This window comes from Lemur catta, chromosome 5 (assembly GCF_020740605.2).
Source record: "Lemur catta isolate mLemCat1 chromosome 5, mLemCat1.pri, whole genome shotgun sequence".
NCBI lineage: Eukaryota > Metazoa > Chordata > Mammalia > Primates > Lemuridae > Lemur > Lemur catta.
Genome location: NC_059132.1, coordinates 34,530,380 through 34,558,049, shown reverse-complemented (window position 1 = coordinate 34,558,049; position 27,670 = coordinate 34,530,380). Strand labels below are relative to the sequence as shown.

General features: G+C 59.5%; 1 protein-coding gene across 2 annotated transcripts in view; it reads right to left on the bottom strand.

Annotated features, from left to right (window-relative positions):
• Nucleotides 1-17,837, bottom strand: part of PLXND1 (plexin D1) — a 51,063-nt gene extending 33,226 nt beyond the window's left edge. The window contains exons 1-2 of one of the 2 annotated variants that reach the window (XM_045551488.1): nucleotides 16,527-17,837; nucleotides 236-412 (exon numbers count right to left, since the gene is read on the bottom strand). In XM_045551488.1, coding sequence (XP_045407444.1) covers nucleotides 236-412; nucleotides 16,527-17,837 — 1,488 coding nt within the window. The remainder of the gene's footprint in view (nucleotides 1-235; nucleotides 413-16,526) is intronic. The other variant, XM_045551489.1, reaches the window with a different exon arrangement.
• Nucleotides 17,838-27,670: the final 9,833 nt, after the last annotated feature.

Below are 27,670 nucleotides of genomic sequence, written 5' to 3'. Positions count from 1 at the left end.
TCAAAGCCCCAGTCCTTGAGACCCTCAAGGAAGGGCCCTCTCTGAGCCCCGGACTCCCCGGTTTCCGCACAATTGGCTGCTCAACGTTATGAGCAGTTGGGGAAAAACAGACTAGAAAATGCTCTGTCAACCGAGGTGCTGGGCGGACAGGAGACAGCAGATCCCACCGGCCCTGCAGAGGCCACGTGTGCAGACTGGCCGGCCGGGGCCCCTCGGCGCCCCCAGCCCACCCTACCTTGAGGAGCCTCCCGTTGACGGTGCCCAGGAAGACCGCCGTGTAGTTGTTGGCCACAGCCACGGCCACGGAGCTGAGGCCTGGGGCGCGGAACACAGGCGTGGCCTTCAGGGGCTGCAGGATGGACAGCGGGTGCTGCAGGTGGGCAGCACCACAGTCCAGCTGCTCCGGCTGCAGCTAGAAGAGGAACAGCACATCAGACCTCGGCTCTGGAACCTTCTTCAGCCCGCCGTCCGCACAGCCGGCTGGTATCTCAGACCTCGGCTCCACGGTGTTCAAAGCTTGTTCCTGTTTTACACCCCCAGCTCTGGCAGAGGCCCAGACACAACTGGGACCCTGTCCCCAACCCCAGGCCTGGCCCTGACCTCGGTGTTAGTCAGAGAACTGTCCAGAAGAGATGACATTTAAGGTACACGGGGAGCAGCAGGAGTTGCGTGAGGGAGGCAAGAACAGCCGGCGAGGGAACAAGGCAAAGCCTGACTTTTAAGAGGCAGGGAGGTCGGAGAGGGTAAGACCTACACCCCACGCCCTTGGAGCTGACCTCCTGGCCGGTCACAGAGGAGTCACACAGATCACTTGAGGCCGTCATCTGCTTCAACTTACCTGCTGACACCCAAGAGGTGTCCCTGCTGCCTTGGCTGTTTTCCTACAGCCCTGGCTGGCTCTGTGTCTCCACGGCAACCACGGGCTCTCCTCCCGCCAGGCGTCCCGCCCTGACCTCAGGACCACCCCCAGCCCCAGCCCCTGAAGCTCCCAAGACTCCAGGATGGGGGACTCCTAAACTGAGGCCCTCCTTCCTTCCCCAAGCACCCATCCCTCATGTGCCCACATTACAGGGGTCAAACTGAGGCTGGGTGTGCCCGAATGCACAGTCCTGTGTCCACGCTGGCCCAGTACACCCAGGCCCCTCCAGCCGGAGCTCACACGAGCTGGACAGCTGTGGGAGGAGACCCCAGGCCCTGGCTATTCCCTGGACTTGCTCTAGCCTTCCCTGCCTTTTCCTGGGTCTTGTTGGTACTTTAAAATTTCCTTATGCAATTTGCACAAAAATATAAAACAGGCCAGGAAGTGCCCCTGAGATGGCATGTGTGCAAATCCACAAAGCGCAGGCACAAGGGTGTGTAGGAGAGTGAGCAGGGGACACAGCACCGTGTCCATGGGCTCGAGCATGTATATTATGGCTCAGAGCCCAGGAGAGCAGCCCCCACTTCTTAGTGACACTGTAAGTCTGTATCGATTACGAGAAAACCAGCAGGATGTCATAAGGCCATTTTGGTAAAACTGGTGCATAAAGTAATTGTCATGACAGTAAACATAGTAACAGGCCACGTTTACTGGGAACTGACACTGTGCCAGGCCCATGCACCCACTCCTGGAATCCTGGCAGCCCTATTAGATCCTATCTCACAGATGGGAAACTGAGGCTCAGAGGGGAAGACTGCTAGCTGTGAGGCCTTGACACCAGCACTGCACCTGGCAGCAGACTTGAGCCCACACCTCAGCTGCACCTGGATGTCAGAGGCTCCGAGCAGAAACTCAGGGAAGTCACCAGAATGTAGTATCAGAACCATCTTTAGGGCGAAGCATCAGAGAGACTTTTCTTTTTAAATTCCTTATCTGTGCCTTTGCAAATCTTTACTACTGCCATGCCCGCCTGGTTTTTGCACACATGCTCAGCTACTTTTCAAAAGAAAACAATAATGGGCCCTTCTGTCCTTGGACAAATAAACACAGTTGAGGCCCAGTGGGCTTCTTGGCTGAGGCTATTTCCCAGCAAGTCCCTGGGGGGCCAAGCCCTGAGCCGGGGTGGGGCTGGGAGCACCCTGGACCAAAACCCACGAGTGAATTATTTTCCCGGGGATGACTGTGGGTGACCTGGGCAAGGCACTTCACTCTTCTGAGCCTCAGCTTACGTAACTCTAAAATGAGTACATCTATAGTACCTACCCTCTTAGGGGCTGGGATGCGATCATTCATTTGTTTTGTTTCGTTTTTTTAGATACGGGGTCTTGCTCTGTTGCCCAGGCTGAAGTGCAGTGGCCCCATCATTGCTCACTGAAGCCTCAAATTCCTGGGCTCAAGAGATCCTCCCATCTCAGCCTCCCAAGTAAGTAGGACTACAGGTGCGTACTCCCACACCCCACTAATATTTTTTTATTTTTTGTAGAGATAGGGTCTCACTATGTTGCCCAGGCTGGTCTCAGACTCTTGGCCTCAAGCAATTCTCCCACCTCGGCCTTCCGAGCCACTGGGATGAGAGAATTTGTGGTAAAGTATTTGCACAGTGCATGGCCCACGGTAAGTGCCGGAAGTGTTAACTGATGCTATTGTATTCCCACATGATTGTTGCTGATATTATTATTACAAAACAAAATGCCTCGAGGCGGCCATCGTCTCACCTGGATGGCTCCCCCAGGCCCCCTTGTGATCTGGGTCCACTCTTGTCCCCAACATTTCCCATCCCCGAACACAGCGCCAAAAGAGCCCTTCAAACACACAAAGCAGGTCTCCCCCGCTTGCAGCCCTCTGAGGGTACTCAGTATAAATTCTGAACCCTAAATCCTCCCATTTGGCCGGGCACAGCCTTCTGCCCCCATCCCACATCCTCCCTCCTCTGCCGCAGCCACATGGGCCTCCCTTCTGGGCTGTGAGCATCACAAGCTGGGCCCTGCCCTCTGCCTGGAGCCCCAGCCCCCAGACTGTCACATAAGTGACCCCTTAATGTCCCTAAGCTTCACCCCTAACCTGCATGATTTCATCCTGTGTCTGAGTTGGGGACAGCCCTGAAAAGTTGGTGCTGACCTCCCCGCTCCAGCTGCTGCTCCCAGGCCGAGCCCGCCCTCAGCAATCCTGCAGCTGCAGGGAGGCGCGGTGGGCTCCTCACAGCTGGGAGGGATTTTTCCCAGGGGTTATATAACTTTCTGTTCACTGAATATGGATAACTCACATCACTAAAAAGTTGTTTTAAAATTAAAATTGTGAACCCTCCCCCAGGGGACGTCAGCCCTGGGAGGGGAGACTGGGAGGCCCTAGATGACAACTTTGGGGTTTTCTGCCCTGGGCCATGTGATGAGGGGCCGCGGCCAGCCAGGGTGGGGGGTCCTGGGAAGAGCCCGAGCAGGCGCCCAACTGGGGTGATCCACAGGCCAGGGCGGCCGGGGGAGGAGGGAGCACGCTGGGAACCGGGCAGCCCCCTCGCCACCCACCCTGATGTCCACAAGCCATTAATTCTGCACCGAAGGAATTTTCTAAAAAGCCTTTCCCCAACTTTTTTTTTCTGATCCTAAAAATAAAATTAAAAAAAAATTTTTAAAGGAGAAGTACGCCGTCAGCTGCTCCAGATGATCTGTACCCTGACGGGGAGGCTGACTCTCCGACGGCCAGGGGAGATCACAAGGCTGCGGAGTGGCTCAGAAGGACGCCTGGCTGGGGAATTGTGCCCCTTTGGGGGAGGAGGACGGGCCTGGATTGGCAGCTGTCCTGAGGGTGGCCTGAGCCGAACTTGGTCTCCAGGGACAGTTAGCTCCAGGGGCCCAAAATACCACCCTGATCTCGTAGCAGTGCCCTCCTCCAAGTCCCACTTAGCCTAGGGCTTTCAAAACTCAAACTCCCCCGAGGGTGGGGAGGGCCAGACGTCCCCAGCAGCCCCCTCCAGGCCACAAGTGCCAGCTAACTCCAGCGCAAAGCTGGGCAGCCCCTCCCGGACAAAAACCCGGCTCCAGCTGCCCCGCCTGGCCTTGGAGCCCTTTGTGCTCCAGCTCCTGCCAGCCCCGCAGGCCTCCAACCTGGGTTCTTCCCTGCACCCTCCCCACCGCTCCTGCCACACCCATCTCTGCAGGTCCTCAAACGTGCCACACCTTCCTGCCAGGGCTCCAGCACCTTTGTAAATGCTGTTCCCTCAGCAGCCAACGACCTTTCCACCCCTCTGAGCCACTGGTACTTCCCTGGGCACTTCAGTCCCACACTGTTCCCTTTCCAGGAGTGCCTAGGCAGCAAGTTTTAGATAGCTTTCAAGATGTGGCTTGAAAAAATCCCCCTCTCCCCTTGACAGTACTGTGCTGGCCCCGCTTCCACATTTATCACGGTAGCATATGCGTGAGCCTCTCCAGGGTGGAGACCGCTGGGAGTGTCGACCTAAACAAAGAGAACTAATTTTCACTAAAGTGTGAGCTTTTTCACTAAAGTATTAAGCTGCTTGCTTTGCAAGCCGAGTAACTGAGAGCAACAGGGCCACACTGGGTGCTGAGAACTGAGAGGAAAACATGGCCATGTGTATGCCTACTGCATGTTTGGCAACACAGGGGAGGGCGGTGTTCAGGCCCAGGAAACATCTGGCTGCTAGTTTTGGTTCCCCTAAGAACATCAGTTTATCCCTCTCTAAAATGGGATGAACATTGGCCGCTGGTTTCAGCTCTTTTCTGAGAGTGGGAGGCCCCCTCCCTCTCCAGCTGACTGCCTCCTGGGGCCAAAGCTAGCTCTGCCCACTCTCCCATTAAAACTCTGACATATTGATTTTACTACCAACTGTAATTGTGTTGATTTTCTCTCCCCAGGAAGCCAGGTGGAGGGAGAGCTTCAAGAGCCCAGAGTCTCGGGCCTCACATCCTGCCCGCAGACCCCACAAAGACTCAGTCCCACCACAGGTGGCACTCTGAACAGGATGCGGCAGTCAGGGTGGGCACTTTGGCAGGTTGCAGAATCCAGTGGTTCCGTCCCAGGTATAGACTACACAACCACCACACCGGCTGCTGGGGCTTTGTGCTCGAGAAGTGAGGGCACCTTTCTGCCTGAAGTGTCTGATTGTTCAGGATCCTGGCAAAGTCAGGCTTCCTTGCCAGGGAGCTGGAAGCACACAATTGCTTTTGGGTATTAAGGCTGCAGGGTGGCCACAGCTCGCCACGCTCTGGCCGGGGCCTGGGCTGCCTGGAGCCCCCAACACCGCCTGAAGATAGGGCCCCTCCCATGGACGCCCCACAGCAGCTGAAGGGAGCTTTGAAAACTGCAACACATACATGCAACACAGCATCCTGCACAAGACAGAGGGCATCTGCCGAGTAAAGAACCAGTGGTGGTTTCTTAGTATTGACAAATGTACCACAGTCACGGTAAGACAGTAACAAAGGAGGAAACCCGGAAAAGGTATACACGAAGCATCTGTGCTACTTTTTATAACTTTTTGTAAATCTACAACAACTATTCCAAAGGTAAAAGTTTATTTTTTATAAAGCCTGTAAAGGCTGGGCACGGGCGCGGTGGCTCACGCCTGTGATCCTAGCACTCTGGGAGGCCGAGGTGGGAGGATCACTTGAGCTCAGGAGTTCGAGATCAGCCTGAGCAAGAGGAGACCCCGGTTTCTACTAAAAATAGAAAAAATTAGCCAGGCATGGTGATGTGTTCCTGTAGTCCCAGCTACTCAGGAGGCTGAAGCAGGAGGATTGCTTGAGTCCTGGAGTTTGAGGTTGCTGTGAGCCTGGCTGACGCCACAGCACTCTAGCCCAGGTGACAGAACAAGGCTGTGTCTCAAAAAAAAAACAAACAAAAAAACAAAAACCAAAAACCAAAAACCAACCCGAAAACAACAAAAACACCCCTGTGAAGCAGGTCATGTCCCCTCTGCAGCTCAACAGTCTTCGATGGTTCCCTAGTGCTCTCACTGTAAACCCAAATTTTGCCTCTGGGCCCTCAAGGCCCTGCTCCAACAGGCCCTGACCTCTGTGGCCTCTCTCAAGCCCCTGTCACAGCCAACTCCTCCTTCAGCTTGGACAGCCCAGGTGGAGCCAGTGTCTCCTGGGCTCCCCTGAGTGGAGTGACTTGGCATTTGCTCAGCAGCTGCCCCTGAAGCCCAGTCCTGTGTCCAGTCTCAGACCAAGACCAGAACGAGTGCAAGCCTTGCCTCCACCAGGCCAGAAGAAGGCCCTACAGACAAGGAGAGGGACAGCAAGGACCGGGCAGGGAACCTAAGGGGGTCTGACAGGCACAGACTGTGGGAGGCCTCGAAGGCCAGGCCTAGAGAAAACGGCCACTAAACCACGCTGGGCTGTCGTTTCCTGCAAAGCCCAGTCACTCCCTCCACCCGTTTACCCTTCAACACTCTCCCCTCCTTCCTCAGCCCCTCTAGGAGTCAAAGGGTAAAGTATTCTCAAGGTCAAAGGGCCAAAGCTGACACATGGCCATGGCCAGGCCCGATGTGCAGCCACACCTGTGGCTCCCAAACCTCAGCTCCTTCCTCGCACTTCAGCACATGCCACGCCTTGGAACACCATGGCTCCACCCAGCTGACGCCTCCACTGAGGGTAAACCGAGGCGTGGAAAGAGCCATGGGCCCACTGTGTGCCAGCCCTGGGAGAGGGCAGCGTGGCCTTGGTTCTGGGTGGCCTCTGGCAACAGCCCCCCATGCCAGGGAGGAAACCGCCTGCCGCTGAGAAAGGAAATACCAGCACCTCCCAGGGGCTGACCAAGACGCTTCCTGGAGGGGTCAGGGTGGGACGGGATGGCCACACAGGCCAAAGAACAGCAGTCAGGAGGCCTGGCCCTGAGCCACAGAGGAAAAGCAGCACGGAGGAGCGCTTCGGGGAAACAAAGGCACGGGAGGGGCAGAGGCTTCCTCAGAACACACAGGGCAGCAATTCCCCGCCTGGCCCCAGGCTGCCTGGACCAGGCAGAAGAACAGAAATGGCAAAGGCCAGCAGCTCTAGCAGACCCTTCCAGAAAGCCAGGAAGGATTGCCTCAGTTTCCCTGACCCCTCCGGAGGAGGTGGGTCACCCAGCCCCAGGGCTTTGAGGTCATCCAGGACAGCTGGGCACCATCGGGAAGGGCTGTGTGCACCAGCCAGCCAGGCTGCCCTGAGGGACGGGCACGAGACACCTGCCCACCTGCAACGGGCACGGCGGGAGGGGCGAGCCCCAGGCTGAGGTCGCAGGCTGGCGGGACGGAGGGCCTGCTGTGCGCCGGCACTGTGCACGCGCTCCTGCAGCGTCTCCACCTCACAGACGGGGAAGCTGAGGCTCCCAACGTGCCGAGTCTCGCGGCTCTTACCCCGCTGTGGGATGTCCCTTCCCCTCTGAACCGTGGCCTGCTGGTCTGTACGACGGGGACAGTAAGGGCACCCCCCCACAGGGCTGCGGGGAAGGGCTTGGCCCACAGCAGCCTTCGGTACTGAGCACTGTAGGTGCGCAACAGATGTTCCCAACTAGCTGCGCAGGCTCCCGAGGACAGGGACAAGCCACTCCGCTGTTTCCCGAAGGCAAGCCTCTGAGGCCCTGACTCACCGCCCTCGCTGGGGACGCAGTGGTGGGAGCTCCGGCCAAGGCCGCTCTGCTCGGGCTGCCTGGGAACCCCCGCCACAGCCGCTGACTCAAGCAGCCATTGTTTTGTTAGCTGGACGGGCCCCCAGACACCCAGCTCCCCCTTCTTGAAGCTGTTTCTCATTCCGGCCCAGCCTGGCCCCATCTCCAGCTCCCCTCCCCCGGGTCCCAGAGGAGCCAGTGTGGGCTGGGCAGCCGGCACTCTTCCCTGCCCTCCCGCCAGCTCCATGGGGGCGGGGCGGCAGAGTGCCCTGACGCCTGTCCCTCCTCACCCTCAGCCGTTTCTGTCCCAGCCTCCTCTTCCGAAGGGATCCGGGCCAGGAGCTGAGGGACAGCTGCCTCTCGTGGAGACCCTGGCTGTCCCCTCCTGGGCATGGAGGGACTAGGAGCGTCCTGCTCACACCCCGTCCCTAGCCCCTGGTCTTCTGGACCTGTGGCCTCGGTCTGGCCCCCATGCCTGGCAACAGGCCACGTCCTCCTCCAGGAACTCCGCTCAGCTGGGCCCAGGGTCATTCCCCAGTCGCTGTGGGCACGGCTAGGACAGGGCAGCTCGGGGCCCTCGGCAAACATCTCTGGGCTGGGTCCCACGTCCTGGGGACATGGAGGTGACACGGGCCCCTCTCTTCGGCTGCCTACATCCCAGCTCAGAGGCCCAGCCCAGATGGGAAGGGGCAGCTTTGTCCTAACAGGACAACAGTATCAACACCAAACAGTGGTAGCTGGCACATACATTCACCCTGCGCCGGGGCCTCCGCCTGTCCTGCCTCGCGTGGCCCCAGCGCACCGATGAGTTGGCGCTACTTTACAGTAGAGGAAACGGAGGCACAGAGACTGAAGCGACTTGCCGGGGGACGCACAGCCAGAATGGCCAGATCCAAGCCTCAAACGCAGGCAGGCTGCTCCAGCATCCTCGCCTCAACCACAGCCTCCCCTCCCGCACCATCGGCAGCCACACACAGCTGCCGGGAACCAGCCTCCTGGAGCCGGAAAGGCTCTGGGTTGCAAGCTGGGGAAACTGAGGCCCATGAAGGCGATGGCCTGTTCTGGAGGGCTCAACCCCCTCCAACACAGTGGCAGAGGCTGGAGAGGGCATGGGGGTGGCCACCCAGCCCTGCCTGGCTCTGCTTCTGGGCCGGCCTCCACGCCAAGGCCTCTGCCCGCTGCCCCCCCATTATTTACCGATCAGAGCACAAAGTGCTACATGATTAACGCCCCGCTGGGGCCTTGCTGGGCCTCGTAATGGAGCCGCGAGCTTCCTCCCTCCTCCAGCACATGATTTATCGAGTTTCAGGGTAAAGGACGGTGGATGATGGGGGGAAGGCCTCGCTGGCCCGGCAGATCTTGGCGGCATCGAGTATCAGCCGAGAGTGGGCGGTGCAGGGGCCCGTCCACCGGACGCCTGTCTGGGCGGCCTGTTGGTTCGGCTCTGGCCCAAACATGGCCTTTGGAAGGAAGAAAACGGCGGCACTCTGGGGGTAGCCAGGATCCAAGTCCACGGGCCTGTCCCTACTTGGGGACCGGCTGGTTTCCATGGCAATCCCTACGCTGTTGTCAGAGCTGGAAAGGCCTTGGGAGTCACCTGGTCTGGCCACCATGGGGGCTCTGGGTGAGAGCCTCTGTCTGTGGGTCCTGCCAGGACCTGGCAGGACTAATTTGGGACCAGCAGCCACGGGGTCCCTTCCGGAACAAGATCAACGATGTCTCCTCCTCCCCAAAAGCCTTGCTGGCTTCTCACAGCTCACAGGACAGTGTCCAAATTCTTGGCCTGCAGAAAGGCCCAGCACACTCTCGGTTTCATCTTTGCCAGCTGCCCAAGCCACGTTCCAGCATCTCCAGGCCTGTGTCCCTGCTGTGTCCTTTGCCTAGAATGCCGTCCCCAGCCCCATCAAAGTTCTGCTCCAACATCCCCTCCTCCAGGAAGCCTTCCTGGACTTCCTCTGATGAGGCTGTCATCGTGCAGCACTAGGTGTAGCACGTCTGCTGCCACGACTTCCTCTCTGACCATTCCGGGGGCTCCTGGAGAGTAGGAGCAGGATCTGACTTGTCCTTATTGGGGCCTGTCATGAACACAGCTGAGTCCTCCACCCGCACAGGCCTACACTCTAGAGAACCCTCCAGCAGGACCCTCTGCCAGAAGCCCAGACAGGCAAGAGATGTTGCCAAGGAGGTGCTGGATTCTGGTGTGCGAGGGTGGAGACAGCTGCAGGCCCAGGGGCAGGTGGTCACACATAGGGGCCCGACTGCAGCCCAGGACCATGCTAAGAAGCTCTCACTGCCCACAGCAGCCCCAGCAGGGGCAGAAATTCCCTGGGTCTCAGTTTACTCCACCTTTAAAATGGGCCCATTCACCCCTTCCCACCCCATTTGGCTCGTACCCCTTCAATCAATGTTTCTGGGGGAAACAGGGAGCAGAGGTGACAAGGAGCCAGATGCCCACTCCAACCCTTACCTGCTGTGTGACTTCAGGCAAGTCATGTCACCTCTTGGGCCTTTGTTTCCTCTTCCGTAGACTAGGAATAACACTCATCTCATTCCCTTTCTGGGCGTATTAAAAGATATACTGTTTGCAAAGTGCCCTTGCAAACGGCTGACACAGAGTAAGTCTCAAGAAGCAACACCAGTAACAATAGTAATGATGCAATTGGGGCAGTTCTGGTGCCAGAGTGGGGGCTTCCTGGCCACCCCACATCCTAACTCAGGTCGGGGGACTGAGGCCCAGAGAGGGGAAGGGAGCATCTGCCCTTTGCCCCTTTCCCGTACACGGCATTCCTGTTCTCACTGCAGCAATCAGGACGTGGAAGCTGGGCCTGTTCCTTAATCTCCACGGAAACAGGACTCCGGGTGTACAAAGCAAACTCTGCAGAGGGTGATCTCGTGGGAGCCGATGCTGCAGACTCACACCCGGCTTGTGCTCACCCACTGTGCAGATGGGGAAATGGAGGCCCAGAGAAGCTAAGAGACTTGCCCAAGGCCACAGCTAGGAAGGTGTGGGGGCAGGATTTGAATCTGGGGAGTTGGCACCAGGGTCCTGCTCTCACCTATCGCTCTGGGCCTGCCTGGGTGTGGAAGGCCTCAAACATCAGCATGTCCTGGGCAGTGACAGATCTTCCATCCACCCTCCTAGGACAGCAGGACAGTGAGGCACTGCCCTGGAGGGGAGGAGGTGGCCTGCTCATCCCCAGTACCCAGCATGGTCCCAGGCTGGGGTCGGCACTCCCACTGTCAATTTTGAAAGGACTTGTCAAGTCATAATTCAAATTGACCATTCAGCCCACATCTCTTGTTTGCACACCCTAATGGCCAGGGGGCTCGCTCCTTCCAGGGGCTGACATCTCAGAGAAGCAGGCAACCAGGTGCTTCCTGCCTCCCCGACCTCCTCAGGAGGCTGTATCAGCCAGTCCCAGACCCCACGTTCCGGCCTGGCCTCTGCAGATGCCCCGCCGGCCTCACCCCATTCCGGGGCTGAGTCACAGCAGCTCCGAGCTGCTATCACGGAAGGGGGTTTTGTACAAAGGGCCCAGCGGAGAGGGAACTGCAGAACTCTCGGCAGAGAGCTCACAGCCAACCAGCCATCACGCGGTGTGTGGACTCTGCGGCCAGACAGCCCGGCTGCGGATCCTGACTCCCACTGGCCAGCTGTGTGACTCAGGGCAAGTAATGTCCACCCCCAGGGCTCAGTTTCCCCATCTGTACACCGGAGACAGTAACACACCTGACCAGGGCGGTCCTCCATGGTCAAAAGAACAGGACTCAGCGTTACCCCTGGGAGACAGTCTCAGGGCTGGGAGGGCTGTGAACTGTCTCCTGGCCCAAGCCCCGTGTGTCTCTTCAGTCTAGAAGGTCATCTTGGCCAACCTTGCTGGAACCACCCCTCCTAAAGCCCACCGAGTGTCTCTGCTGGCACCCTTGGCCATGGGGAGTTCACTCCCAGCCCCCAGCCCCCAGCCCAAACCCAAACGTAAACTCCTTCTTGGAAGCTCTCTCTCCCTCCACCCCCACCTGGCATCTAAGCCCCTAAATTAGTACAAAAAATGCCTTCTTGACGAGGTGCACCCACCCACCGCATGCCAGTTAAAAACTGCTTTTTTTTCTCCACCTTTACTATAAAAAGATACCTTGAAAAAGCAGCATTGACATTTGCCTGTCGCTTTTCCTTTTGTTTTAAAAATATAAATATTGGCCAGGTGGCAGTGGCTCATACGTGTAATCCCGGCACTGTGGAAGGCCGAAAAGGGACGACTGCTTGAGGCCAGGAGCTCAAGACCAGCCTGGGCAACACAGCGAGACCTCGTCTCTAAAAATATGAAAGAACTTAGCTGGGTGTGGTGATGTGCACCTGCAGTTCCAGCTACCTGGGAGGCTGACGCAAGAGGGTCCCTTGAGCCCAGGAGTTGCACGTTACAATGAGCTATGATCGCACCACCACACTCGAGCCTGGGACCTTCTCTCAAAAAAATGTAAAAATGCACATATTATGGTCTTTCAAAGGTTGAGGAGAAAGAGCTGGGGAAGGAAGTTAGACTCAGCCTTCCTGCGCCCTGCTGGGGACCGTGTCCCTCAGTTTCCCTCATCAACAGCATGTGACAGCTTCCCAGTTTGCCTGCACTTCAAATAGGCTGCGAGGCTGTGATCTGAGGGAAGGAAGCCGGGTGACGAGCGATGTGGGCCGGCTCCTTCGCTCAGTTTCTCTCTCATAATTTCCAACAGCCCCAAATACGCTGAACACAATCGGGGGCAAAGCTGGGGCCCTACAGGGTGGGGGGACAGAGGAGCTCTGCCTCTGACCTCACACCTCAGCAGCAGCTCCCCAGCACTCTGGGAGGAAGGTGGCAGGGGGGGTCCTCACTGTCCTAAAGGTGGAGAGCAGAGGGCACATCCTGCCAGGTGTGCAATGGAATGTCAGAGGCCACCCGGGCTGAGCCCTGCAGCCATGGGCGGCTTGAAGGATTCCTGGCTGGGCCCAGGGTCCTCAAAGCAGGAGCAGGAGGCTGGGTTGCCAGAGGCCTGGCTGAGCCTCCTGCTAGCAGGTCAGGCAGCCCTGGGGACCAGAGAGAAAGGCAGGGTCCTGTCCCCATGTGCAGCCCCACTCAGACCACCCAGTGCCAAAGAAGGCAGGCAAGATGGGACTGGGGGAGAAAGGGATTCTAGGCCCCTGGCACCCCCAGACCAAACTCATGCTCTCTCCAGAGGCACCCCCAGCTCATTCCTCACCCCAGGGGCACCAACCTCTATCCTGGTGCTGGGCCGAACTCTGGCAGATTTCTGCCCCTCCATCCTGTCGGTCCCCTACCGCTGGGGCTGTGTCCCAGCCCCTGAATCTGTCCAGAACCCACCTGCCACCCTCTATGCCCTCAGTGCATCCCCAGAGAACAAGGCCAGCCCCATCTTCCAACACAGGAAGTGCTCAAGAAGTACTTGTGACCAAGTGACTGAATCGCTTCCTGGAAGCCTCCCAACCACCCTCCCTGCCTCCATCTCTCCTTCTCGCTAGCTACCTAGCGACTTCCCCAAATCATATTAAAAATAATTGTAGTAATTACAAACACATGTGTGGAGCACTCTACTAAGAGCTTCACATGTATTATCTCATTTAATCCCCACAACACTCTGTGAGATAGAATTTATTAGCATTCCCATTCTGCAGAGGAGGAAACTGAGGTGCTCACTGAGATCGCATCACTCCTCTGCTAAAAGCCTTCATGGCTCCCATGTCCCCAGGATAAAGTCTAGACACCCCAGTACAGCCCACCTGCACCCCCAGCCCTTCCCTCAGGCGTGTCCTACTCTACTCACCCAGCCATGCACACCACCCTTCACTTCCTCTAGCCCACCTCGCTGCATCCGGCATCCAGGCCTCTGCAGGGGCTGTTCCCCTGCCCCCAGCCCTTTCCTCTTCTCCTGCTGGCTTCACCTGGCTACCTTCTGCTCACACACCCACTTCCCTCGGGATGCCCTGAGGTGCCCTCTGGACCCTCTCTGCCCGTGTTCTCCTCTCATGGCATGCAGCACCCTGTGCTAGACGTGGCCTGGCCACACATCCGTCCTCTGCTCACCTGCAGTCAACAGGAGCAGAAGTAAAGTGAGTGACCTTCAGGCCTCAGCACACAGCATGGGGCTGGGCGCACAGTAGGGCTTAGTCTTCAGAGATAGCCAACTGGGCTAGGAGTAGAAGATGGTGGGGTCTTTACTGCTGCAGAACAAGCCAGGTTGGGTCCCTGTTTGCTGGCTAGGACCAAGCCCAGAACCATGCTGGTACTGGCCCCTAGAGTGATAACAACAATAAGAACAGCTGACAGCTACCTGACTGTGTACCAGGTACCAGTGCTTTGCAATGATGAATTCATTTAGTCCTTAAAACAATCCTTTGCATAAGTATTGGTTTTTACTGGCCCCACTTCACAGATGAAGAAACTGAGGCCCAGAGAAGTTAAGTTACTTGCCCAAAGGCACACAGCTGGGAAATGACACAGTAGGACTTGAACCCAGGCAGCCTGATGCAAAGTCTAAGTTTTTAACCTGTAACTGGGCAGCTGGCAACAGCCTGTAGCAAGAATAAAGGTCACTGCCTCACACTCGCCCATGCTATAGGCCTAGACCCCAGGGCCTCGGGCTCATCTGGGAGATACTGCCAAGCGGAACTGGCCCGTGTCCACAGCCGGCCATGGGGAAGAACAGAGGGTGGGGAGAACACAGGGAGGGTGACCGAGGAGGCCTCAGCTGGGAATCTGTCTGGCCTTGGAGTGGGGAGGAGGCCGTTAGCCACTCTGCCGCTGGGGCTGTGTCCCTGGAGAGGCCCTGCTTCCACAGGGAGAGGGAAGCCCCAGCCCCCTTCAGCAGGGTGAGTCACTGTACCAGGCCAGGCTGGGGACAAGGGACCGTGGGAACCAGGATGGCTCTTGTCAGAGGGGCAGGGGGAACCTGGCCTGTCCTGACGCATGGCACAGATCAGCTGACACCTAGGGGCCCCGACACAGGGTCTGGAAGTGCCCGAGGAAGGCCACAGGGTGTCCAGGCCTCAGCCCAGCCCCCACAGGACCTTCCCTCCATTTGGCAGGGGCTACGGTGCAGAGGTTGACTCCCACTCACCTCCTACAACCCTGAGACTCCCTGCGCCAAACACGGCCTTGCTGGGGGATGTGGCTCTGGGCAGAGGAATGGTGGACATCCCAGCCCTGCCTGGGTAGCCAGCCCGACCCGGGCCCTGGGGCGTGGGGCTGCTCCCTTGGACTGTCTGCCCCACTCACCCACTGCCGCCTATTTTCAGGGTGGCCGGCAGGGTGGTGGGCAGCCCTGGGAGCCCAACCTTGGGAGAAGGAATCTCGGTTTTCTCAAAGCCCCAGTGTTGGACACACCCACGGGGAATATTAATCTCCTGAGAGTCTTGCGCAGCCTGAGGACCACGGAGCAGGATGGGCAGGGCCTCCGGGAAGGCTCCATGGTCACCAGGAGGCCAAATCGGGCATTCGGCTGAGGGAGAACCAGGCTCCCGAGGGGAATGGCAAGTTGTGGGGTTGAAATGGGCTCCCCAGACTCAGGGCCAGCATGGAGAGCATGGAAAAAGCCCAGGGTGTCACTTCAGAACCTCATTCCTCAAAAATGGGGACCAACAGACCCACCTGCCAGGGCCGATGGGAGAAGTGACCCCTTGCTGGTGGACTCCCTTGAGGGGAACTGCACCACGTCCCCTCTGCACCCCTGTGTCATGCCCCCCAAGGTCAACACACACACTCATCCCCTCAACCTGGTCCTCTTGCCTCTGCCCAACACCTGGCCCCAGGCCTTTCTGGCCTCTCCATAGGCCTCCCTGAGCCCCACTTGCCCTCTCCTGCCCCACAACACCCCTGTCCACCTTCCTCCATTCTCTGGCATCTGCCCACCTCAGCTGCCAGAGGCTCCTGCACCGCTTCCCCCACAGTGAGCTCTGTGTCCAGGAAGCAGCAAAGGCTCAGCACTAAGAACACAGATGCTGAGGCCAGACAGCCTGGATTCAAAGCCCACCTCTGCCAGTTCTCAGCTGTGTGATCTTGAGCAAGTTACTTAACCTCTCTGTGCCCATTTCTTCATCTGTATAACACAGATGAGAATAGAGCCTACCTCGGAGAGTTTTTCTGAGAACTGAGAGTCATGACATGTGATGCACTTAGCAGGTACTCCACAGGGTTCCTGTTATCCCCATCCCCCATGCCTGGTACATGCTAAGTGCTCAGGAAATATTTGTTGAATGAGTGAATGAAAGTTGGTCTCAGGGAAACACCTGTTTGCCAACCACGCAGCCTCCCCAGAGTACCTAGTGGTTCCCAAATACCTATGTCCCCTGCCACAGACCTCCAACTGCACACCCAGGCCACCCTGTGGCACCAGTGTTGCTGCAGCACTCGTCCGCCCTGTGCTCCTGCAGGCCCCACTTGCTGGCACACAGGTCGGGCACACATGCCCCCGTTGCTTCCGCCCTGCTGTCCTCTCCACATCTGCAAGACCCTGGTGCACACCTGTGTGCTTCGCTGCACACCCGCCACACCCATGCACACACCTGCCAGTGTGCAATGGCAGCTCGCACAGGCTCATACGGCCGTCCCGGACACATCCTGTGTGAGGCATGTATGAGCTCCCTGTGCACTCAGCATGCACCTGAGACCCACACGTGCACACTTGGGCTGTATGCCCACCTGCAGCCCTCTTCAGCTAGCACCTGGGTACTTGCAGCAACTTGGCCTCCTCCCAATATACCTAGGTATGCACACCTGTAATGAATGCAGCACTCACTTGAGTCCCGAAAAGTGCCCACCTGGGCTACACAGGCGCCAGTAGCACCCCCTGGGAGACACCTGTATCCTCGTGTGCACACCTGGGTCCTTGCACATGCACATCTGGGCCCACTCACGCTCACACCTGTGACCTCTTCAGCTCACAATCCACCTGGTTACTTGCACTCTACACTTTGCGGGTGCCTGGGCCAGTCCCTCGCGTCCCCGCCACCAAAGCGTACCTGGATGTTGCGCTTGCGCTCGCAGGCCGGCCCGGTGCCCTGCACCACGCTGTCGAGAACCGCCACCAGGTCGGGTGCCGGCTCCACGAAGCAGGCGGTGCGCGCGGCGCGGATGGCGGCTCGCACGTCTGCGAAGCGGAAGGCGCAGAGCGCGGCTGGAGCCGCGCGTACTCCGGGGGACACCTGGGGCCGCTCGAAGACCGCAAAGAGGAGCTCGCGCGCGGGGAAGACGGACACCAGGCGGCTGTACAGGTCGCCTCGGCCCGCGCCGCCCGCGCACTGCAAGCCCAGCTGGATGTAGGACTCGGTGAGCTTCTTGGCGTCGCCACCGGCGCCGCGGGGCAAGCAGATGCGCGCCAGCAGGCTCCGCGCCTGGCTCTCCTTGTCGCCCGCGCGCGCCTCGCTGTTGAGCGCCAGGTACGCGTAGGACGGTGCGCCGGGCGGCGGGGCGGCAGGGTGCAGGAAGGCGCGCACGAAGCCCAGCTTGTGCTGCTCCTTGGCGCCCTGCTTGATCTTGAGAATGTTGTCGTCGGAGGGGTTGAGGTCGAAGGTGAAGAGCTTGGCCAGGTCGCCGCGCGCATCCAGAGAGCGGATGGCGATCTCAGGCGTGTTCTCGAAGCGGTGGTCCTCCAGGCTGCGGTTGCGCGGGAAGTAGGCGCTGCCGTAGCCGGTGTACGTGGCGCCCACGAGCAGGCGGCTGCCCCCCGCGCCGGCGGCGGGCGGCAGCACCAGCCCCACGGTGGACGCGTTCGGGTGGTTGGCCGCCACGTTCAGCATGCTAGGGAACACGGTGACCGGCTCGGCGGGCGGCGCGGCGGGCGGGAAGCGCACGGCCACCGCAGAGATGTTGCCCCGGCGCCGCAGCTGGCAGAAGCCCTGGTAGATGGAGCCGCACACGACCACCAGGCCCTGGCCGGGGTCCAGCTGCAGGATCTTGTTGTAGTTGTCCGTGAGGCGCCGCGGGTGCTCGCACGAGGCCTGGGGCAGCTGCGGGGCGTGACACAGAGGGCTGTCGGCCACCGGGCCCACGGCCGCCTCGGCCTCCAGGCTCAGGTTGGCCCCCGACAGCTGGTACAGGCGGTTGACGGCCGCCAGGTACACCGTCCCCGCCGCGCCGTCCAGGGCGAAGTTGTTGGTGGGCGTGGGCGAGGGGAACCGGCGCTGGATCTCCAGGGCGCCGACCCGCGCCCCCAGCAGCAGCAGCAGCAGCGGCAACGGGCACCGTGGGGGGACCGGCGGGCGCGGCGGCAGGGGGCTGGCCGCGGCGGCCCGGGCGCTACAGGGTGCGCCGCCCGCGGCGCGACGAGCCATCCGGGCGTGCGCGGGCTGCGCGGCGCGGCGAGTGCATGGGGCGCGGCGCGGCCGGGAGCCGGAGCCGGGAACCCGGAGGCCGCAGGAGGCGGGGGCGGGCCCGGGCCGCGAGGCGCTTCCTGCCCGCGCCAGCCGCCCCCAGCCTCGGCGCCCCGGCCGGGCTCGGCAGCGCCGCGCAGCCCGGGGGCGGGGCGGGGGCGGCCCCGCGGCGGACACGCCCTCGCTCCCCGCCCCCGCCGCGCCCCGCCCGGCCGCTGCCCCCCCCCCCCGCCCCAGCCCTCCGCGAGCTCCCCGGGCCCCCGCGCGGCCCCGCACGGCGCCCGCGGACCGGGCTCCCTCCCGGCCCTGCCTCCGCCTCGGTCCCCAGTTCTGGCTCTTCCCTCCCGCTTGGCCGCTAGGCCGGCCTCACTCCCGCTTGTTTTCCTTTTCTCCGTTTCTCCCCTGTGTCTCTCCTCTCTGTGTCTCTGTGTGTCTCTGCTCCCTCCGTGGGTTGAGCTTCTCTCCTTTTCTGTCTCTGGTTCCCCTTGTCTCCCTCTGACTCCCAGTTGCCTTCTGTCTCCACCCCCTCCATTCTCTCTCTCCCGTCTCAGCTTTGCTGTCCCCTGCACTGTGTCCCCTGCACTGTGTCCCTCCCTCTATGGCTCCCTAGGCCTCCTCCCCTCAGACGCTGTTTCCCTCCTGTCCCTGTCCCTGTCCCTGTGAGCCCCCAGGTCTCCGCCTTCTTGGCGCTCCCCATCCCCTGGCCAAGGCACCCCCAGGGCCAGCCAGGCCCCCCCAGACCCCATGATCTGTGCCTCATGCCCCAGTCCCATAAAAGGGGTTTACAAGTGGCAGGGACAGTGGGACCAGTGCTCAGGGGTCAGACATATAAATCAGGAAAACGGAGAGAGGAAGTCGTTCTGGTCTGTGCCGGCCGAGGGGCAGGCTGGGCTGCTCTGCAGACACCCAGAGCGAGGCCTTGGTCCCAGGGGCAGTGACCCGAGGAGGCCCACGGTTGCCTCCTCTTCAGACCCAGCCCCGGGCGCTGCAGCCCTCCTGGGCCCGCCTGGTTCTTTCCTTAGCCTCGGACTATGGAAGAACCTAAAAGCTCCCCAGACTTAGTGGAAGATTAGCCACGCGCGAGCTGGCACTGCGCGCAATTCTCTTTCGTCCTCAAAAGGAGCAGGCGGGCACTGGGGTCAGAGGCAGGTGGCTGTGATTCCAAGGTCCCAGAGGCCAGATGAGGGCCACACACAGCACCTGGCTCAGCCGGGTGCTCAGACAGGGCCTGCCCTGTGCTGGGCACTGTGCTCAGCGCTTTCCATGTGTTGACCCACTTTGTCCTCACAGACACCCTCTGAGGTTGGCACTGTTAGTTTCTCCATCTGTAAGACGGGGAAACTGAGGCTGCAAAGGGAAGGGACTGGCCCAAGCTGCACAGCTCATAAGGGGCGGAGCTGCAGTGTTTGGAAACCAAAGTCTTCCAAACGGGGTCTCCCACGAGGCCCTCAGCTGCCACATGGTGCCTGGTGGCTGCACGCTGAAAATGGTCTCACCTCCCTTGTTCCCACCTGACAGGGAAGGAAAGGCAAGGGGCATGAGCGCCGTGGGGCAGGCAGAAAAGGCTGGGCCTATAGCCGCCCCCCACTTCCTTTACCCCCAACACCCTCCCCTTCCTGCCATCCCACCTGCCTTGTTCCTACCCCCTCATCCCTGGGTCTGGCCAGGGCTTTGATGGCCAAGGGGTGTTCAGCTGCAGGAGATTGGAGGCCCCTTTCCCAGTGCCCCATGCACCCAGGCTCAGGCCTGCTCAGGGGACTGTGCAATAGGACTGATGTCCCTGCCTCCATCTCCAGGTAGGGAGGGCCCGTGCCCTGCCAGCAGACTGGGGAGCCCAGCAGGGGTGCCTGGGGCCTGCCTTAACACTCCTCCTCCCAGCCCTTCTCAGCGACCCCCCCATGTATCCTGCCCGTCTTGTCTTCTCTGCCCTTCCCCCACCCTGCCACTGCTGTCTGTCTTCTTGTTCCTCCTGGTTTCTGGTTTCTCTCTCTCTGTCCCTCCGTCTCTCCCAGTCTCTTCGCCCTTCCCTGTCCACTTTCTGTCTCTCTCTCTCTCTCTCTCTGTCTCCCTCCCTATCCCCACCCCTTCCCTCTCTCACTCCTCCTTCCTTCCTTCCTTCCTGTCTCCAGCTCATCTTGCCACATCCTGCAGCTCCCCCCACTGAGCCTTGAGGATACTGCTCTGTGTCAGCTCAGCTCGGACCAGCACACACTGGATGGTTCTGGGCACTGGGCACACAAACTCCCTGCCAAGCTGAACAGTGAGGCTCGGGAGCTGCCTCTGGCTAGGGACATTCGGGGGTCAGGTAAGGCTCCGGAGTCTAAGTTTTCCAAAATAAAAGGGATGTGAGGAGTGCTGTGTGGCCTCTCTGAGCCTCAAGTTTCCTCAGTTGTAAAACAAGGACAGTCGTACTAGCACACCGGCCCCTGGTGCGTGAGATTGGAGAATACAACATAAGGGAACATAGCAAGCACGTCACAGGCACTTGGCAAACACTGGCTTCTCTCCCCTTGTGGCGTTGGATAATGTCCCCTGAAGCCCATGCTGGAGCTGGAGGTGGCTGGTGGAGGGTTGCAACAGGAGACCAGGGCCCCACTTCCTGTCCTGAGCCCCATGGTGGCTAGCAGAGCCAGTGTCCACCAAGGGCTAAGTCCTGTGCCCAGCAGTGCCCTACAGGATCCTATGGTGTCCTTGCTGCCAGGCTGGGTCCTGAGGCCCATTTCACTGACGGGACATTAGCAAGTTGAGGATTCGAAACCAGGTCTTTCTCCAGATCCTGCACTTTCTCCCCTCTACCCATTAGCTGGGAGGCCATTGGGCCAGGTGGGTCACAGTGGCAGCTGCCATACACCCCTGGCTGGGTGGGGAGATGCTGACAACTAGGGGTAGAATAAATGAACGAAGGAACGAACAAACCCACAGCTCCCGGCCTTGCCACGATGCCATGGGGTGTTCTCCCAGAAGGGATTTTGGAGGGAAGCAAGAGGAGACAGGCGACAGCAAGGAGCGGGGTTGGGTGGGATCAGCCAGCCAGCCCTGGAGCGTTGGGACCCCGATCTCAGTGGAGTCCCGCCCTGTCCATGTTCCTTCACGTCTTCCGATTTCATCATGGAAAAGGTCTGGGTTTGGGGTTAACATGTCCTTAATGACTCTGTAATGTTTGTCATTGTCCCTTCTTAATAGAGAGAAGGTCTCAAGCTCACAGCTGTTGGCATCAGCATTCTAGAATTTAGGGACAGCTTGTTTCCTTTCTGTTTGCAGTTACTTTCGGGTTTGGCAAGTGGGACTGGTTTTCCAGCACAACGATGGTGTAAAGCTCCCGTGGTCAGTGCACTTAATGACGGCTTTAAAATGTACGTTAAAGGCAAATGTGAGGTAGGGCATAATCCAGGTGGCATAAAAATGCCTGGAATTTGGGAAAGTTGGGAAATGTCGAGCGTTTCCCAAATTTCCAGGCAGGGGCAGGTCCTTGGCGGGAGCGCCCAGTGGTCAGTGGCTAGGCTGGCCCAGGGAGGGTGGGTCTCGGGGCTCTGCCTGCCCCGGCAGAACTGGGAGGAGGAGGAGGAAATGTTTTTCTTCTTCAATTGGAAAAAACAACAGTGGGGCCAGGGCTGCTCCGGGAGGAAGGGGCTCCTGCCCTCCCACCCCCGGGCCTGGCCTCTGAGAACGTTTGCCCTGCAGGAAATGCTGCTGACCGCTGACTCCTTGAGCACTGCCTTATTGCAGGGAAGGTGCTGGAAACAGCTCAGCAGCCCAGCCACGGCCTGGTTAGTGCCAGGAGCTGTCACTGCAGCTCTTGGGCTTGACCTGTCTCATTTCCCCTGGGAGCAACACTGAGAGGCAGGTTTTGGAGCAGCGAGACCTGAGTTCCAGACCCGGCTCTGACCCTGTCCTTCTGTGTGACCAAGTGGCACCACTGCTCCTTTATGCCTCAGTTTCCATGTCTGGAAAAGGGGTGTATACTCCATCTCACGGGGCTGCTGTGAGGGTGGAGACATACCCACGTGTCACAGTGCCGGGCGCGTCATGAATGTGGTATCTGCTGACTCCCAAGCTCTGGAACCTGGCGTTCCTCTCCCCTGGAGTCCCTGAGAGGAGCCATGTGGGCTCCTGGACTCGCTCATCACACCCCCAGGACAGCTCCACCACCGAGGTAATGAGCGTCAGCCTCCCAGTGGCTGCCACTGAGGAGGTGTCCTCCGTGCCCAGCGCCATGAAGGGCTCTGATGCAGGTCACCTCCTTTAATTAACTCTCCAAAGGGTCTCCAGAGGCCTGTGTGGTTATTCCCTCCCCTCTTCTCATATACACGGATGCCAAGGCTCAGAGAGGCCTAGGGGCCTGCCCGAGGTCACACAGCAAATAGGCAGCTGAAGTGAACCCCGTCCCCTTTACTCCCCCACACTGGATCTCCTGTCACTGCCACCACATCCCACTGGCGTGGCCCAAGAGGGGTGGGGTGATCCTCCAGTGGCAGCACTGACAGGTGACACAGCACCCCTCACACCAATGTGTTCAAATTACAGACAGTTGGTGCTGGAGTGACAGGTTCTCTATTGCTGTTTCCCCACAGGGCCTGGGCCCCCACTACACATGTCACGGAGAACTAGGGGGTCTGTCCCCCTTTGCATTCTAGGGGCCTTCTTCTGGGCTCTGGGTGTTCCCACTGCCACCTCCTCTGGATGCCACCCCAGGGACCGCCTTCAGGGACTGGTTTCAGGGCCAGGAGTGGTGGCCTGCGCTCGCCTGTGGGAGTCCAGCCCCCTGGGTCATTTCTCTCCTCTTTGTGTCCCTGTGTGGCTGGAGGAAATGGTTCTCATTCCTGCGTGTCAGCGATGCCCTTTCCCCGCTCCCGGCAAGTCCTTGCCCCCTGTGGTCAGGGGACTGGCAGGCCAGGGAGGGGACCCGAAGTCCCTGTGCACTCATCGCGGGCGCCTGCCCTGCCCTGCCGAGCGGCTGCGTGGCCCCTTTGTGCTGTGTGAGTGGGATAATGGGCGGCATTCTCAGACGTCCAGTCATGGCTCTGGGCCCGAGAAGGGACCCCGGGCAGCTCCACACTGAGGCCTCTGTCCAGCAGCAGTGACAGAGGGGCAGGGCTGCCCCAGGGGCCCCCACCCACATTCCCCGGCCGCTGCAGCCACCCCAGGCAGGCGCTCCCTGAGCAGACAGGAGGAGCAGCGTGTGGCATCCCCAGTGACAGGAGAGATGGGGAGGCAGGGCAAGTGCTGAGCTGATGAGGATGGGCATCGTGTGAGTTGAGTACCTACTGTGCGCTAGAGGTTTGCTGGCCGGTCCTTACAAAAGCCACCCAGCAGCATTTGATGGATGAGTAAACTGAGGCTCAGAGAGGTGAGGCTCTGTCCTAGATGTGAACCTGTCTGACCATGTGCCTTGTGTCAGATGACTGAGTGAGCACCTACTGCTTGCCCTGGGGACACGGCAGTGAGTGTGACCTGAGGCAGCAGGGCTGAGGGGACGGCCAGGAGCCGCCAGCCAGCCAGGCAGATGGGAGCCAGCAGGGCGGGCTTCCTGGGGAAGCGTGGCCCGAGCCGGGATTGTGCAGCCCGCACAGTTAGCTAGTGGCCAACATTAACCTTCACAAGGCGGGGACTGTGAGGCCCATGGACAGAGGAGACTGAGGCCTGGAGGGGAAGTGCCTCCTGGGGCCCCCAGGCTGCTCAGGGCGGAGCTGGGATTTTCACCCAGGCCTGGCTGTTCCCTACTGGAGCTGGGGGCCAGTGAGGGGAGGTGGGACCCAAGTCAAAGCTGTGAAGTTGTCATCCGGTGGTCCTGGGCCTGGGTTCCGATGCCAGCCCTGTGCTGCCTGTGTGACCCAGAGTAAGTCCCTTTACCTTTCTGGGCCTCAGTTTCCACACCTGTGATACGGGAATGAGGGTCACTATCTCTGCAGGCTGTGGGGACATTTGGCTAGCACCTGGCCCATGGTTAATACTCTTATCACTGACATTTATTATTAAATCATTGGCGGGAGAAGATGTCGCTGCTCCTGCCCTTCCTCCGGCTCTGACTTTGGGAGGTGCTTCCCCTGCCCTGCCCCAGGGCTGGATGGGGCCCAGAGCTGGCTTTGGTGTTTCCTCAGATGTGCACAGGGCAGTTTTCCTCCACATCCCCTTCTATACCCTGCCCCGCGCCCGCCTGCCTGCCAGGGCTTCAGATCAGCACACCTCCTGCCCGTGCAGACTGACACCCTCCCGCAGGCCTGCGTCCTCTCTGTAACACGGGATGCAGCATGTGCCCCCAACAGTGCCGGCCAATGTTGGGTCTTTGCTCACAGCAGGGGCTGGGTCTGTTCTCAGCGGCTCCTGCAGCCTGGTGCTTAGTAGCTGCTCCTGCGGACACCTCAGCCTCCTCACCCTGGCAGAGCAAACGTGTGAGCTTTTTTTGCTTCATTGCAGATAACAAAACAACAGCAATACAGCTACTAGGGAGGCTGAAGTGGGAGGATTGCTTGAGCCCAGGAATTCGAGTCCAGCCTGGGCAACATAGTGAGACCCTATCTCTTCAAAACAATAGCATACACTTCTACAGCCCTCCTGTGGTCTAGGCCCAGTTCCAAGTACCTTGCATATATTAATGTATTTAAACCTTGCAACAGTCCTACAAAAAAGGTGCTATCCATTTACAGGTGGGGAAACAGGCAGAAGGCACTGAAGTGACTTGCCCAAGGTCACCAGCTGGTACGTGGTAGAGCCTGGATTCCAGAGTCCTCATTCTTAATGAGCTTGAGTCTCCATGGCCCCAGGCCCAATGCCAGTGGGCCCAGCGGGTTCTCTAAGTCCTGGCCTGGCACACACCCACCCCCCACATCAGACCAATTCCCACCCCATAATGTCTCCTGGCCCCCTATATTCCCCAGTAAACTTACGAGAACTTTTTCTCAGGTTTGATGCTTCCTGGGAGACCTCGGTAGAATAAAGCTGTCCCTGGAGCCTTGGGGCTGGGCTGGGCAGGTATGGGCTGAAGTGTAGGAGAGCCTCTTCCCTCTCCCAGCCTCCCAAACCTGACCACTTGGTTCAGTCCCGGCCAATGCAGCGGGACTGACAAGGCGTCAGTCATCTTCTGAAACCACTACTGGGTCTGAAAGGGGTAAGGGCTGCCCGCAAGGGAGTGAGTGCCTGTCCCTGGGGATATGCAAGCAGGAGGCCCTAAGGAGAGATGTCCTACCCTAGGTGTGGCCCCAAATTGGACTAACTGCACCATTCTGAGATCCCACTTGGCTGAGCACTTGCCATGTGCTGAGCACACACACCAACCGGGACAATTCTCATTGCTCCAGGACAGGGCAACTGAGGGGCTCTCTTTCATTCAGTCACAGACTGGGTGGATAGGAGAGGCTGGTACGGACAAGCAGGGCCCAGGTGTTCTTGGTGTTACTGGCCTGATGGACTACACGAGCCCCTAGAGAGAACCCAGTGTCCAGCAAAGATGTTTCCACTCTTGCCTTGTTGGGGAACTTTTTGCATCCCTCAAGACCTGGCCCAAATGTCACCTCCTCTGGAAAGTCTTTCCTAGTGAGCTCCTAGGCATCCTTCAAGGCCTAGTCTAAATGGCCCTTCTTTGGAGAAGACTTCCTTGAGCATTAAAGCAGTATTAGGTGTTCTTCCACCCCCTTAGAGCTCCTCCCCTGAAATTACTCACCGCCAGTATGAGGCCATGTCTTTCCCAGGGGACTGGGAGATCTTCCAGGGTAGGACGCGTGGTCACTACCACTAAATGTGGGGATGGATGAATGGCGGCAGCACCACCCCAGGACACAGCTGCCTAGCAGACGCAGGATGGTCATGTTGGCCGCTGGAGGCCTCTCCCTGGTCAGTGCCAGACAGACTCTGCCAAGGCTGTGGCCGTTCTGACTGCCACATTGGCAAGAGCAGGCCACAGCGGAGCAGCTTGCTCTGCCTGCTTTTCCGTGGGAGACCCGCTGGCCCTCACGGTGCTGACTCCTGGCAGAGTTCTGAGGTCCTGCCCCCTCACCTCACCTCCACGTGCAGGCAGAACGCTGGGTCTGTCCTTCCTTCCTTCCAGGACCCTTGACCAAGCGCCTACCATGTGCCAGGCACTGGGGATACCATGGAGAGCCCACAGGCTTGGTCTGCGTCCTCAGCCCTGCCGCAGGGGGCCACAGTCTTTAATCAGGTAACTCAAAGAATTACCCAACCACAAAGGGCCACACATCCCGTGGAGGGGTGATGCCAGGTGGTTCCAGAAGAGTTTCTCATCGAGACATTGGAGCCCGTCTTCCTCGGCCTGAGATCTGCAGGATGCACAGCAATTGGTACGATGAAGAGACAGCTGTCCCCATGGGGCACAAGGGCAAAGGCTCAGAGGTGGGTGGCCGCAGGGAGCCCTGGAGGGACAGAAAGGAGGCCCTTGTGGGTGGAGCAGAGGACAGCACAGGGGCCTCTGCCTGAGGCTGGAGGCAGGCTGGTGGAGGATCCAGAGCTCTGTTGGAGGGTGCTAACTTTGAGGGGTCCCAACCCCCAGCCTGGCCTCTGGGCCACAGGGGCCTCTGGGGTCACTTGGTGCAGGTTCCTCCGCAGCCACCGCGTGGGGCTCCCCACCCGGCCTGACGGCTCTGAAGGGGGAGGGGCCTTCTCAGGGACAGCTGCCCAGGGATTGTGGGGGGTGAGGGTTGTTGCTGCCCCTGACCTGGCTCCCAGTCACCAAGAGGGAGGCGTCAGGGCCCCGTGGGGCCCACCCTGGCCACGAGCCTCCGCCCGGTCTGCAGCAGCCTGCAGAGCCCATCGTGTGTGAGCGCGTGGGCACGGGAGGGGCATCTGTGCACACGTGTGAGGGGTGTGCGGGTGAGCAGCGGTGCACAGTGTGTGTGGGGTACACGGCGGGGTCGCGTGCACACAGACGGGGATCCAGGTCCGTGTGGGGGCCGAGTGTGCTCACAGGTCTGCAGGGCCGCAGGCTGAGGGCCACGCACTGCAGCAGGGCTGGGAGCCTGCAGCTGCCGGGGACGCGGCATCGGCGGGATTCAGCCTGGGGATTCCAGCCCTTGGAGGCCACCAGAACCTTCTCTGTCACGGGCTCTGCCTGGTCCTGCTGCCCCTGGGGCTGAAGGACAGTTTCCTTGTGAAACCTCAATTTTTATGGTCAACCTTCAACAGCCTGATGTCTGCTTTGAGGGTCCAGCCTGGCCTTGGATGGTGCAGTCTCGACCTGGAGTGGTCTGGCTTCTGGCCGTGGGCAGCCCAGCCTGCGAGCAGTTAGTCAGCCTGGATTCCCCTGACCAAACAGTCCTCTCTGGTGAGGAACTTAAAACTGTTTCTTTAGGGAATTTGGGGTGACATCATCCTCCTTACTCCAGAGCAGCCTCCCCGAACCACAGCTGGTGTCTCAGGATGAGCCACCACCCTTCCCCTGTGACTTCCCCCAGACTTCCCCTACCCCTGCCTAGCATCTGAACCCCCTAGTGACTCAGCGAGAGATTAAGCCCCGCCATGCCCCTGAACTTCCCTCCTGCCTTCTCTCCCTGGTTAGGTTTCCAGGATGTCTCCAAGACTCAGCTCTTGCCTCTCTCCTTCCAGGCCGCCATCCTGGACCTCCTCCTCTGGACTCCCATGGGGCCCCAAACTCCAAGCGCCCACACGGGGTGACAATTTCTCTGTTGCTCCAGCTTCTCTACCAACCAGGGGGCTCCTCAAGAGCTAGATCTTTTGGAGGTGCACCTGTGTCCCTGATGTCACCAGGCAGGTCTCGCAGGGCCTTGCGGGCCACTGTGAGGACTTGAGTGTTTGCCCTCAGTGAGGGGCAGTGGGGGAGGGTGCTG